At 38.5% G+C, this 13,409-nt stretch overlaps 1 protein-coding gene across 2 annotated transcripts in view; it reads left to right on the plus strand.

Moving 5' to 3' along the window:
* ARHGEF12 (Rho guanine nucleotide exchange factor 12) overlaps window positions 1–13,409 on the plus strand; it is a 169,894-nt gene that overhangs the window by 146,460 nt on the left and 10,025 nt on the right. For both annotated transcript variants that reach the window (XM_049857588.1, XM_049857589.1), the window contains 10 exons: window positions 507–632; window positions 3,058–3,172; window positions 4,586–4,686; window positions 8,324–8,401; window positions 9,498–9,573; window positions 10,052–10,219; window positions 11,246–11,333; window positions 11,740–11,826; window positions 12,131–12,210; window positions 12,488–12,721. In XM_049857588.1, coding sequence (XP_049713545.1) covers window positions 507–632; window positions 3,058–3,172; window positions 4,586–4,686; window positions 8,324–8,401; window positions 9,498–9,573; window positions 10,052–10,219; window positions 11,246–11,333; window positions 11,740–11,826; window positions 12,131–12,210; window positions 12,488–12,721 — 1,153 coding nt within the window. The remainder of the gene's footprint in view (window positions 1–506; window positions 633–3,057; window positions 3,173–4,585; window positions 4,687–8,323; window positions 8,402–9,497; window positions 9,574–10,051; window positions 10,220–11,245; window positions 11,334–11,739; window positions 11,827–12,130; window positions 12,211–12,487; window positions 12,722–13,409) is intronic.

Genomic DNA, 13,409 nt, shown 5'->3' on the forward strand with positions numbered 1-13,409 from the left:
TTTTTGAGTTAGAATTTTGTTCTGCATTTTTCTTCAGCTCTGTCTGGGACCCTCTATTGTGATCCCTGTCATAGCAGTCAGTGGTGGTAGCCGGGCACCATCTGGTTTTACTGGACTCATTCTGGTGGAGGCCATGGTAGATGTGGTCCATTAGTCCTTTGGACTAATCTTTCCCTTGTATCTTTAGTTCTTTTCATTCTTTCTTACTCCTGAAGGGGTGAGACCAGTGGAGTATCCTACATGGCCACTCACAGGCTTTTAAGACCCCGGACGCTACTCGCCACAGTAGAATGTTGAACATATTCTTCATAAACTATAATATGCAAGGTCAGCCTTTTTAATGGATAAACATGGATATTCCACATAGATCTATAGTTCTGTTTTTCCTGTCACTTGGGAATACTTACTTGAATGTTGAACAGGATTGTGGTTGTCTGTCGTTTTGCCTGGCGTTATATAAGCTCAATATCCCATTCTCGATTGTTTTCTTTACATTCTTGGCACAGTTCAGCGGAGCAGGAGAGGAGAAGTTGAAACATGCTGCTGCTACCTTTTGTAGTAACCAACCTTTCGCTCTGGAAATGATCAAGTCTCGTCAGAAAAAGGATTCTCGATTCCAGACTTTTGTGCAAGTGAGTTGAGTGATTCATGCAAGAAAAAAAAAACTAATGCAAGTTTTTATCAATTATAGAAACCACTGGGGAGTTGTGTCTAAATTGTTTACAAGGATTATATCTATGTTAACAATTTTTAAAGCTATAAGTTATTCCTTAAATTACTGGCGGATATAAAGTTGATATTAGAATGGTAAATAATAAAGAATATAGGTCAGGATTAAAATACTTGTCATAGAATTCCACATTGCCATGGAATATTACCAGGAAATGACTCACACACACTATTAAAAGAACACTGTCAAAACATTAAAATGGGCTAATATCAGGCCCAGGGAAGAATATAACAACAGGTGTATCCACTGAGAGATACAGCTAGTCCCTGACTTATGATGGAGTTCCGTTCTGACAACGCTGTCATACGTCGGTTTTGACATAAATCGTTTTTTTTTTTTTTGAGTTTTCATTATTATTGCCTTTTATTATCAATTTCTTTATAAATACAATCTTTATTTGTCTTTGAGGGGTTGAAAACATTACATATAAACTTACAGATATATTTTGATAGATACATATATACATTAAAAAATACACGAAGCATAAAAAAAGACGGCTGTAAGTGCAGTTCACCCTAACTTGCATACACTGTGAATTGGGGCCTAGCTGTATGTTGGTGCAGTTCACCCTAACTTGTGTACACCGTGAGTTGGGGACTACGTGTATTTTGGTGCAGTTCACCCTAACTAGCATACACCATGAGTTGGGGACTACCTGTATGTTGGTGTATATTAAGGGATGGTAAACTACAGCCTATGGGCTACATCCAGCCTGTTGTCTGTTTTTGTAAATAAAGCTCTATTGGAACATAATGTATTAGTTTCCTATTGCTGCATAACAAATTACTACAGACGTAGCAACTTAAAACAACACAAATTTATTATCTCACAGTTTCTGTGGTTTGGGAGTCTGGGTTTCCTTCAGCTGGGTCCCCTGCTTGGAGTCTGACCAGGCTGAAATCCAGGGTGTTGGCTGGGGCCGCAGTTCTTGTCTGAAGCTCAGGGTCATCTTCTAAGCTCACTGGCTGTGTAACTGAATTGGCATCTTCCTGTAGTTGTTAGCCAGGACCAGCTCCTAGAGAACACCTACGCTTCTGGGCTGTAGTCCCCATAGATAGTTCACAACATGGATATTTGCTTTTTTAAAAATTTTTTTTCAGGTAAGGAGAGGTGTATCTCTCTGACACTTTACTTTCTTTTTACTCTTTCATTACCTGTTGTACGTGTAGTGACCACTTACTTTTTCAGCCTCTGGGGTTTATTAGGAAGCTGCTTTTCCATTGATAGTGTGTGCTGCCACAAAGCAGGGGCCTTTATGACTGTTTGAAACCCAAGAAACAGGTGTGTGCTGCAAATCACTGTTTTTACAGGGCATCGTATGAGGGGATACTGAATTGATTTTTCTTTTTGGGTAAAATAGGGATTTTGAAAAATCTTTAAGTGGTACAGATACATACCTCTGGGTTCTGGGGTTCGAGTTAGGGGTACACATATGTACCACTGTACTCTGAGGGTAGGGTTGTAGGAGGGGGCAAGAAAAAAAGTCTATACTACTTACCAAAAATTTAGACACACCCAATGATTCAGCATGTTTCCATTCATTAAAACACATGGTATCAACAGAAAATTCAAAGCAGAAAATAATTGGTGTTGAAAGGGTTAAAGGTTCCTCTGACTTTGATTAACTCCAAGAAAACTGATTAGTAACCTCCTCATGGGAGTGATATCCCATCATATTCATAGGCTGCAGCAATATTCAAGGGGAGTTCCACTGGTACTACCAGAGGGTGGGAATCTTGAAAGCCATGCCCATTCATTTCCGTATTGTCTATGGCTGTGTTTGTGCCCTAAGGGCAGAGTTAAGTCACCGTGACAGATCATATGCCCTCCCAAGTCTAAATTATTTACTCTCAGGCCCTTTACAGAAACCCTTGCAGACCCCTGGCGTAGATGAGCTGACAGATCCAAACTGATAATTCATTATGCCTACGTGGAAAGTCAGAGAGCAAATTAGCTGATTAATTTTTGGTTAGGAATGCCAATCACGGAAAGTGTGATGAGATTTTCTGAATAGGTGAGGATGAAACCCTTTTGTCACACAAGAGCAATTCTTAGAGTTGATTATAGGTGCTCTCGTTCCTTGTTTAAACAGAAAACAAAGAAGTCTTTGGTTTAATGATAAAGGCCCCTTTTCCTATTATGTGATTAAGGGAGAAAGCAGAGTGTAGCTTGGTGAGGAGACATCTTCACCTTTTTCCAATCTCTATTTAATAGTCAGAACTATGATGGTGGAGACATATATGGGGAATACATGGTGCATGTCAGGTAATTACGGTCTTAATAAGAATTAGGACTATAAGAATTTAATTATTTGACTTTAATTTTAGGATGCTGAGAGTAATCCGCTGTGTCGTCGTCTGCAACTGAAGGATATCATTCCCACCCAAATGCAGAGGCTTACTAAGTATCCTCTTTTATTGGATAATATTGCCAAATATACAGGTACAGCATTCTCACTGAAATAAAAAAGCTTAGGAACAAAAAATAACATGTCCTGCTAAATAATCTCTCAGTGTCCAGATTGGATTTCCAAATGGTATGGCAAGATTTTCTAACAAGATATAATCAAGTCTTCTTCAGGCTGTTTGGTTTAATGCGCTCCATTAGTAGCTCTAGTAAAGAGTTTGACAAATCCTGGCTTGTGGGTCAAATATGGCTCACCACCTGTTTTTATAAATAAAGTTTTATTGGAACGCAGCCATGCTTATTGGTTTGCATGCTGTCCGTGACTGCCTTTACACTACAGCAGCAGAGTTGAGTAGTTGCAACAATAACTGTATGGCTTGCAAAGTGTAAAATATTTATTATCTGGCTCTTTACAGAAAAAGAAAATTGTCAACCCTTGTTCTAGTAGATATTATATTTGATTTGAAGAGAGCATACACTGGATCAAAGAGACGTTTTGTGTCTATATATGTACTTTATTAAGCCAGACTAACATAGGCTCCGGAAAGGAAGCAAGGTTTAGAGTGCATTGTAATTCCAGCTCTCCTGTTTTGAAACATGAAGTGAATCTGAATTTCTTAGTTGGTCTTTGGGCTCTTATACCTAGATCTCATTAATAATTCTGTGGAACCAAACTGTTTATTATGTCTGAGAATTTGAATGCATAATTGGAAAATTTTAAATTATGGTACCTTATAACAAAAGTGGTTTGTACTCATATAAATTAACTTTTATACTTGAATGAATCAGTTCAGTGTAGTTGGACTGTGATTTGGATGATTATAATTTTGAATATTCTGATTTTGGTATTGTTTACATTGTAGACATCAACACATTTTGGTAAATTTCATTTTCTTTCAATGATACAAATGCTGTAATCTTTTTTTTTTTTTTCTTTAAACAATCTCAAATTTAAAGAAACTTTTTTGAGGTTATTTTGAATTGTGTTGTCATTCAGAAATATGGCTTAGAAGATCCACTGCACATCATGGAGGCCATGTACTGTGGATCTCGGGGCAGGGGAGGGCCCCATTTGTATAGCTTTTGATGGGAGTGGGACCCACCCCTGGAGCTATATATAACATAGTGTCCTTGATACTTGGTGCAAAGCATCACTTCTTGGATTCTATACTATGTTTTTTTTTTTTTTAAAGATTAGTATTTATGTTTAAAGTACAGTCATAAAAAGGCTTACTTGCCCAAAGACTATCTGAATTGAGATTCTGCCATAGGTATTAGCTTGGCATAAAAATATACAAGGTCTTAGTATGTTCTTATCACTGTTGAATAAAATGAAGTTATGTATATATATGTGTGTATATGTATGCACACACACACATATATATATTTTTTCTTTTTTTGTAACTCTTTTCTAATTTCCTCCATTTTGGATTTCCCCTGAATATTTAGAGTGGCCAACAGAAAGAGAAAGGGTGAAGAAAGCTGCAGATCATTGCCGTCAGATCTTAAATTATGTAAATCAGGCTGTCAAGGAGGCAGAAAACAAGCAGGTAAGAAGGGAAAAGCAAGAAAATACAGGCTGACGTAGTGAGAATATGAAGTTAGTATTAAGCGGAATCTGTAAAATAGTCATAGAAACTATCACTACATAATTGAAGGCAAGACATTTGTTAACTGTGCATGTGATAGTTGGGTCCGGATCATTTCGTGATAGAACATTAAAGTTATATTTGACTTTTTTGAGCATTATATTTGGTTGTTTGTATTAAATAGATTATAGTCCAAGTTTTTTCTCCATTGTGATAGCTGCTATGAAGGAGAGTTTCAGGATGCTATGAGTATACAAGAGATGTTGTTGGTTCAGTGATAGAATTCTCACCTTCTCACCTCCCATGTGGGAGAGCCGGGTTTGAGCCCTGCTCTGTGCATCTGGTGTGCAGCCACCACCTGTTCATCAGTGGAGGCGTGCATGTTGCCATAATGCTGAAGAGGCCTCAGCGGAGCGTCCAGGTAAAGACAGATGAGGAAGAAAGGCCTGCTGATCTACTTCTAAAAAGCAGCCAGTGATCACAATAGTTCAGTCCACAACTCATCATGGGGATGGTTAGGACTGGGCAGGGTTTTGTTCCGTTTTGCGTGGGGTCACCATGAGTGAGGGGCCAGTTCAACAGCAGCTAACAGCAGTAACGAGTGTATAACTAGGGGGCCTAGCCTAGGTTGGGGATGTTGGGTGATGGCTATCAGAGAAAGTTTCCTTGAGGAATTGACATTTGAGCCAAGCTCTGAAGAATGAGTAGAAATGAAGCCAAAGGATGTGGACGAGAACAACCTTCCAGGTATAGGGAATAGCATGTACAAAAGTCCTGAGGTAATAGGAAGCATGGTCTGTTTGAGGAATTGAGAGATTAATGTGGATCATGCCCAAAGCAGAAGTCAGAGTGGTGTGAAATGAGGTGAAGTGGGCCAGGGCCAAATCATATAGGGCCTGGAGACCACGTTGAAGATTTTTTTTTTATTCTAATAGGAATTCATTATAGACATTTAAGGATGGGGTAGCATGTTCAGATTTTCACTTTAGAAGTATCATTTGAACTACATGGAGAATGGGCCACAGGGGCAAGAGAGTGGGCGAAAAGGGCTCAGGTAGTAGTCATTGCAGCAGTCAAGGCCAGAGGTGATGGTAGCTTAGAGAAGTGTAAGAATTGGACATGTATATAGAAGGTGGACTGACAGGACTTGGTGATTGATTTAGGGTAGGATTCGAAGAAGAGGTGACGTCAAGGATAAATCCCAGGCGTCTGGCTTACACATTTGAATGAACAGGATAGGAGAATGGAGAAGCCCCAGATTTGTGGGGAAGATGATCAGTTTGGGATGTCAGGTGGGTGGAGGTCAATCAACAGTAAGCAATTGGCTATGTGAGTCCAGCTCTAAGAGAACTGTGCTGAAGATAAACGTTTAAGATTGTGACCACAGAGAGGCTCATTGAATCTATGGACATAGATGTAAATTTCTTACGAACTGAGTATGATGACAGTTGTGTTGGTGAGGCTGTAGGAAAACAAGTACTTTCAAATGTATGTTTTAGTGCAACAGATAACTCCAGAGGGCAATTTAGCAGTATTCATTAAATTAAAAATGAGCATACCTATATGTCTACCTCTGACCCAGAAATTCTACTTCTAGTGATTTACCCAGGAATCCCAGGAATAAAGAAGGTATATGTCCACAAAAAGACTTGTCTAAGAATATTTTATAGCAGCTTTATTCATAAACCAGTGATGGTATACGCATGTAATAGAGTATAAAAGATAAAAACTGACTGCGAAGAACTACGATAGAACTTTCTGGGATGATGATAATTTTTTTTAAATTGTGTTTTAGGTGAAATTAAGTTCCCATTTAACAATTTTTGTACAAATTGTTTTATGACATTGTTTATATTTTTCACAGTGTGTCAGCATTCTCATTATTCCCATTCTGTTTGTTCTGTTGCCATTAATCTAGCCTCCCTGCCCTTCCTGACCATCTCATCTTTGTTTTAGGGTAAATGTGGACCATTTGGTCTCATATAGTTGATTATTTAAAGGAGCACTTACTCATGGGTGATATTGTTTATTTTATAAGCCAATCCTTTATTTGGATGAAAGGTGACTTCCAAGAGTGGTTTCAGTTCCCAATTCAAAGCGTATATTAGGATAATACTCTCAGAGTTCCTCTAGTCTCTATCTGTCCAGTAAGTCAGGTTTTTTTAGGAATTTGAGTTTTGTTCTACATTTCTCTCCCATTCTGAGAACCTTCTGTTGTGTCACTTGTCAGAACAGTCACTAGTGGTAGCTGGGCACCATCTAGTCCCTCCGGTCTCAGGCTGGGTGAGGCCGTGGTGTAATATATTTTATATCTTGATAGGAGTTTGCCTTGCACAGATGTATGCATTTGTCAGAACTCATAGAAAGGTACACTTAAGATGTGTGCATTTCATTGCATATAAATGTTACTTAAACTGTGAACAAATACTGAATTCTTATTAGTGATATGCATACTGAAACGTTTAGGGGTGAAGTGTATTTATACCTGCAGCTTGTTTTGAAATGCATCAAAAAAATAAGATGGGTTGGTGAATAGAGGGATAGATAATTGATAAAACAAATATGGCAAAATATGAATTGTAGAATGTAGGTGGAGGGCATGTTGGTATTCACATTCATATTCAAAATTTTCTATATGTTTGGAAATTTTTATGATGTTGGGGAAAAATGCACATAGTCTTCAACCCAAGGGTTCTTCTTCTAAGAATTTATCACGCAGACATTTCAACACACTTGTGTAAAGGCATGTTGGAAGCCGTTTTATTGTAGTGTTGCTTGTTATAGTAGAAGGTTGGAAGTAACCTAAATGTCCGTCAGTAAAGTCTAGTTAAGTAGATTGTAGTTCTTTCAGAGTTGAGTCTTGCAGTCATTGAAATGAATGAGGCAGCTCTACATGTTCCAGTAACATAGAATAATCTCCAAGATATATTAATAAGTGATACACACACAGGAATATGTATATGAATATATTAGGCTACCATTTAGTTTTTTTAAAAGGATATATAGATATATATACACACAGCACTGGGTTTTGGGATACACACATACACAGAGACAAGCATACATTTATACTCACAGATATTCTATTAGCCTTCTTGACGGCTCCTCAAGAAATGGGTACTAGAGATTTGTTCTTTAGAGGAAGTTAGAGGGCAAGGGGACAGGGCTGGAGGAAGACTTACTTTGTATTGTGTGACTTGTTTTACCTTCTAAATTTTGTACCGTGTGTAGGATTTGCATATTCAAAAAATAAATATAAGCTAGTTAGAGGGCAGTGTGTTTGAAAAAAAGATTGAGAAAGAACAATCAGAGAGGTGGGAGGAAAACCAGGAGAGTGTAATATCACCAAAGCCAAGGGCAGAGAGTGTTTTTTCTTCTTAATTTTATTAATTTTGTTGTTATTGTTGAGAATTACACAGCAAAACATATACCAATTCAACAGTTCAGAGGGTGTTTTAAGAAAGAATGTGTTGTCAATCCTGTCTAATATTGCTGAGAGCCCAGTAAAATGCAAATTTAAAACATCCATTTTATTTGAGAATAGGGAGGTCGCTGATGATCAAAGTAGTAACCTTGGCTTCAACCTGTCTAATTTCAGCGCTTAGAAGATTATCAGCGTCGCCTCGATACCTCCAGTCTGAAGCTGTCGGAGTACCCGAATGTGGAAGAGCTCAGGGTGAGAGATGGTCTAATCATCATTTTAAAAACATAAAATTTACTAAAGACCTGGCATTTAAATAAAACATCTCAGTGGGAACACATATCACCTGAAGGAGTTCTTTATTGACGGTTTTATTTCTTTTAAGTCTCTGATTGTGTAAGGATCACTTTAGTCTTTCCTTAGAGAGATATTTTGTGCGAAACTAACTTTATGTGACAGGAATTGGCGGGAGACTAAGGAACGCTAGTTATTAAATTTAATTTTCTTGTGTTTTATAGTTTGAATAAGTGTAGTACTGTTTAATGCGGGAACTTTCTAGATCGTCGAGTAAAGAAAAATAACTTGTTTTTCCATGAAGCTCTTCAAAAGCATTAAACCTCCAACTGTTATAGAAATGATAGTACACTATGTACTAATTGCTACTTCTAGTATGTTGACCCTTGTATTAAGTAACTTTTGAGGATTTTAAGTCTTTCTGGTACCGTTTCACTAGGTAGTTGTTTTGGCAGATTTAGTGACTGTTCAAAACAGACTTTCATGTCATACGTAACAGCTTCTCAGGAGGTATGCTAGTGTTCTTAGCCCCTTAGCTTCCAGAGAATGACATTTTTCTAGAGCTTCTTATCCTAGAAGGTGAGTCTCCTGCTAATGAATTATTCGTATTTAATGCAAGCCTGCATATTGCCTGGACTTCTCATGATGAATGCTGTGTTTCTCAGGACGCCTTTGGAACTAGGGCCTTGGATCTCCGAGGTCCCTGACAGACTAGCACAGGCATCATCCCCATCTGCTTATTCGCGGAAAAATTAAGGGGTGGGCTAAGAATCTAGTGGCTGAATGTAACTTCCTAAGATCTTCTCAGCTACTTAGACTGAGATTTGGAAGGCAGTACCCTTGAATGTTTTTCTGGAAGACACCTTTACCTTTCTAGAAAATTGATGCAGATTACTTTAACTTGGTCTTTACTCTGTCTTCAAAATAGACAACAGTAATGATAGTGAACGTAAGTGGTATCTGTTAAGAATTTCTTGAAAAAAGAGACTAGATCATACAGAATATCATCACTGAACACTGGGAAATAATTTGTGTGCAATTCTCTTTATTTTTGCAGAATTTGGATTTAACAAAAAGGAAGATGATTCATGAAGGGCCGTTGGTTTGGAAGGTGAATAGAGATAAAACGATTGGTAGGTCTAATGTTACATGCCGATTTGGGGAAGTGGAGAAGGGAAAAGAACAGGAAAATCTCCTCATGCCAAAGGGAAGGCCAGATAATTACCAGTATCCGGTTAGCAGTGTTACTTTGTGTCATTTGTGCACTTGTAGATCTGCTTAGGCCTGAAGTCCGTTAAATATTCTGCAGAAGACTTTATGATTGAGTACTATTTTCATCATCGTTGTATTCTAATGAGTTTTTCATAAGCTTTCCTTAGATTAGTGCATCTCAAACTATCTGTGGTGAAGAACATTTTTTCAATTTCAGATCTGTCACAGACTGACAATTCTGTGAACTACAGTAAAAATAAATGATTAAAAAAATGAAATAAAGGCAACGTACAAGTCAATTTGTACATTTAAGATGTAAAATGTCTGTCAAGTTGTTACGAAGTTTAGAAAACACATCTTAACTTCTGTACTTATCACCTTCCCTGCTTTTGTTTCTAGACCTATACACACTGCTGCTGGAAGACATTCTTGTACTATTACAAAAGCAGGATGATAGACTGGTGCTAAGGTGTCACAGTAAGATTCTGGCATCTACAGCTGATAGCAAACACACGTTTAGCCCTGTCATTAAGCTGAATACAGTGTTGGTTCGACAAGTGGCCACAGGCAAGTATGCCCACTGAGCAACGCTAATCTCCAGATTTGTTGTGAAGTTGCAGAAGGTAGTGTTTAAGCAGCATACCTGGCATAGAGTTTTGCTCATTTTATATTTTTAGGCAAATTAGATTAATTTTACGTATAGTGAATTTCAAGTAAGTGTTTATACCCCAAAATGATTTCGGATGCCTAGATCCTCTGAGTGATTTTCTGCATTCGAAACATTTTATGTAGTTTGCTTTATGCAGATTACTGTGGTCTTTTTTTCTGTGTTCATATCATTGATAGATACCAGTGAAGACAGTGAACCGGGGTAATCTAATCACCACGTCTAGCACACAGGCTTTTTGTATTAAGTAACTTTTTAGGGTCTTAAACCTTTCATGTACCACTTCACTAGGTAGTTGTTTTGACAGATTTTTTTGGTGGCAGTTTAGAATAGACGTTTATGTGTGTAACAAGTAATCCCAATGAAAAAGCTTTCATTAGAGTGGTGTTTTTTGATTTGGTAAAAATAAAGCAGAAACTGAAGGAGGTGAGTATCGTTTGGGGTTTTTGAAATCAATGAGTTGGCAAGTTATATTTTAACTATCAAAGATGAAATCCCTTTGAAAACCTTTTAGCTCTGGGATGGCAAGATAAATTAACGGCCTCTTTACTCAACAGCCATCGAGTGTTATCAATGGCCTACCGAGAGGGCAATCCCGAATTAACGCAAAAGAGCAGTAGCGTTCAGTGCAGTGATTTAGATGTGTTGATATCTTCCTGTGTCTGATAATCCTGTGGGACCCCTGTTACTTTTTGTAATCTTTGTTTTACTGAAGTAGCCTATGTATAGTATAATATACAGGAAGTTGCACACTTTAAGTATACGACTTGATGAATTTTTACAAAGTGAATACGTGTTTCCAAGGTGAACCCGTATAACCTTTATCTAGATTAAGATGCAGAATATTACCAAGGTCCTAGAAACCTTTCTTATGTCTGCTGTAGGTCATAGTGTTAGAGTCAGTTTTGTCTTTTTTTCCCCCCCAGATAACAAAGCATTATTCGTCATTTCCATGTCAGACAATGGAGCCCAAATTTATGAACTAGTGGCTCAGACAGTTTCTGAAAAGACCGTGTAAGTATTAGATTTAGCTGCCTTACCCCAACTAATATTCATCTTTATCCTGAGGTATACTGTTTAACAAACTTGACTTTGTTTAGTAGGACTTTGAAAACCAAAGACTGGAGTGGAAACCAAACACTTCCCCTGTTACTCTTTCAGAGATGCTCTTTTCGAAAGTCTTTTATTTTGATTCTGTTTTGTTGGAAGTGTCTTTTTTGTAAAAGAAAAAATTCTCAGAAGTGTCAAGTGAAGTTTTTTTAATGGGTAGTATATCCAAAATGATGTTAGGCTTTTCTTTAAGGTAGAGTTCTCTTAGGTGTTGTGTTTTTGTTTTGTTTTGATTTTTGCTGAGTATATTTAAGGGTGTTTCTTTTTCCCTCCCCTTTTGTATTTTGGGTTCTTTTAATACTTCCTGCAGCTGGCAGGACCTAATCTGTCGGATGGCTGCATCAGTGAAAGAGCAATCCACAAAACCAATTCCATTACCAGAGTCACCACCTTGCGAGTGAGTGTTCCCTTTGTGCTTTATAGGTCTTATTTTGTATTTTGGAGCCCTGGTGGAGCAGTGGTTAAGAGCTCAGCTGCGAACCAAAAGGTTGGCAATTTGAATCCACCAGCCGCTCCTTGGAAACCCTATGGGGCAGTTCTACTCTGTCCTATAGGGTTGCTGTGAGCTGGAATTGACTCGAAGGCAACGGGTTTGGTTATTTTGTATTTTTGGTCAGAAAAGGAATAGTTAATTCTTAATTTTGTTGCAATGGTGTTTAAGTACCTCATGAAGCTGAAAGATTGTTTTCTTTGTCCCACAGAGGAGACAATGATGAAGAAGAACCTTCAAAATTAAAAGGGGAACATCGTGGCATTTCAGGCACTGGCCTGCAGAGTCCAGGTAAACACTTCCTTTAAGTTAACCTGAAAGAATGGAGCCTGTCTTTTAAAATGCAAAGAAACGTTAAAACTCTTTTGGTTAATGCAGATTCTGGCATCAGCTATTCAGTTTTCCAAACTTCGCTCTGAGCCTGCTGCCTGCCCAGAGTGCTGTGTGTTTTATTTAACAGCTACCTCTGTAGCAAATGTGGTTATTTTTTTCCAAGTGTTTCCTGAATGCTTCATGTTAAAAGTTAAGTGTTGTTAAAATACACTCTACCTTTTCTCCCATTGAACAGACAGAGATTTGGGATTAGGGTCTCCCTTAATGTCCTCAAAAGCTCAGGCTCGTTCACTGGGCACCGCTGAGAAACCGGAGGTTGACGAGTTCTTGGCAGCTGAGAGACCCTTTGCAGAGGAGCGGCATGCAGATGGGGCCCTAAAGGAGCTTGGAGTCGGTTACCAAATCTCAATCCCAGGTCCGCATTTTCCTGTCTCAGAGGAACGGTGGGCATTGGACGCCCTAAGGAATTGTAAGTTTTATTCACGCCTTATGACCAATACTTATTAAGGACTAAGTTGTATAATGTATTTTCCAGGCATTTACGGAGAATCCAAAGAAGTAATAGCTGTGATTTTTACCTTTAAGAAATTTAGTTTAGTTGGGAAGATGGTAGAAACAACACCCTCACCCTCCTTTTTTATCAATGAAGATATGTCACAGTTGGCCTGTGTCGGGTTAACTATAGAAGGGGGAAGCATCAGAGAACAAGGGAGATGTGATTATTGTTTGAAGAATGGGTGTGATTCAGATAAGTGTGTAGAGGAATGAAAGGCGTTTAGATGGGAATAATGGTAGGTCCAAAGCATAGGGGGAGAAAACTCTGAGGGTTTTCAGAGAGTGGCATGTAGACTGGAGCCCTGGTGGCACAGTGGTCAAGAGCTCAGCTGCTAACCAAGAGGTCAGCAGTTTGAATCCACCAGCCGCTCCTTGGAAACCCTGCGGGGCAGTTCTACTTTGTCCTGTAGGGTCGCTATGAGTCGGAATCTACTCACTGGCAATGGATTTTAGTGAGTAGACCAGTTGGGCTGAGGTAGAATGTATAAGTTAAAGGAATCATGTGAGATAAGGTTGGAAAGATGAAGATGTGCCGTTGAGCCCAGCTGTCGTGAATCTTGAATCCTCCATACTTTAGGGATGACACGTCACAGTGTTTTGAG

Source organism: Elephas maximus, chromosome 17 (genome assembly GCF_024166365.1).
Source record: "Elephas maximus indicus isolate mEleMax1 chromosome 17, mEleMax1 primary haplotype, whole genome shotgun sequence".
NCBI lineage: Eukaryota > Metazoa > Chordata > Mammalia > Proboscidea > Elephantidae > Elephas > Elephas maximus.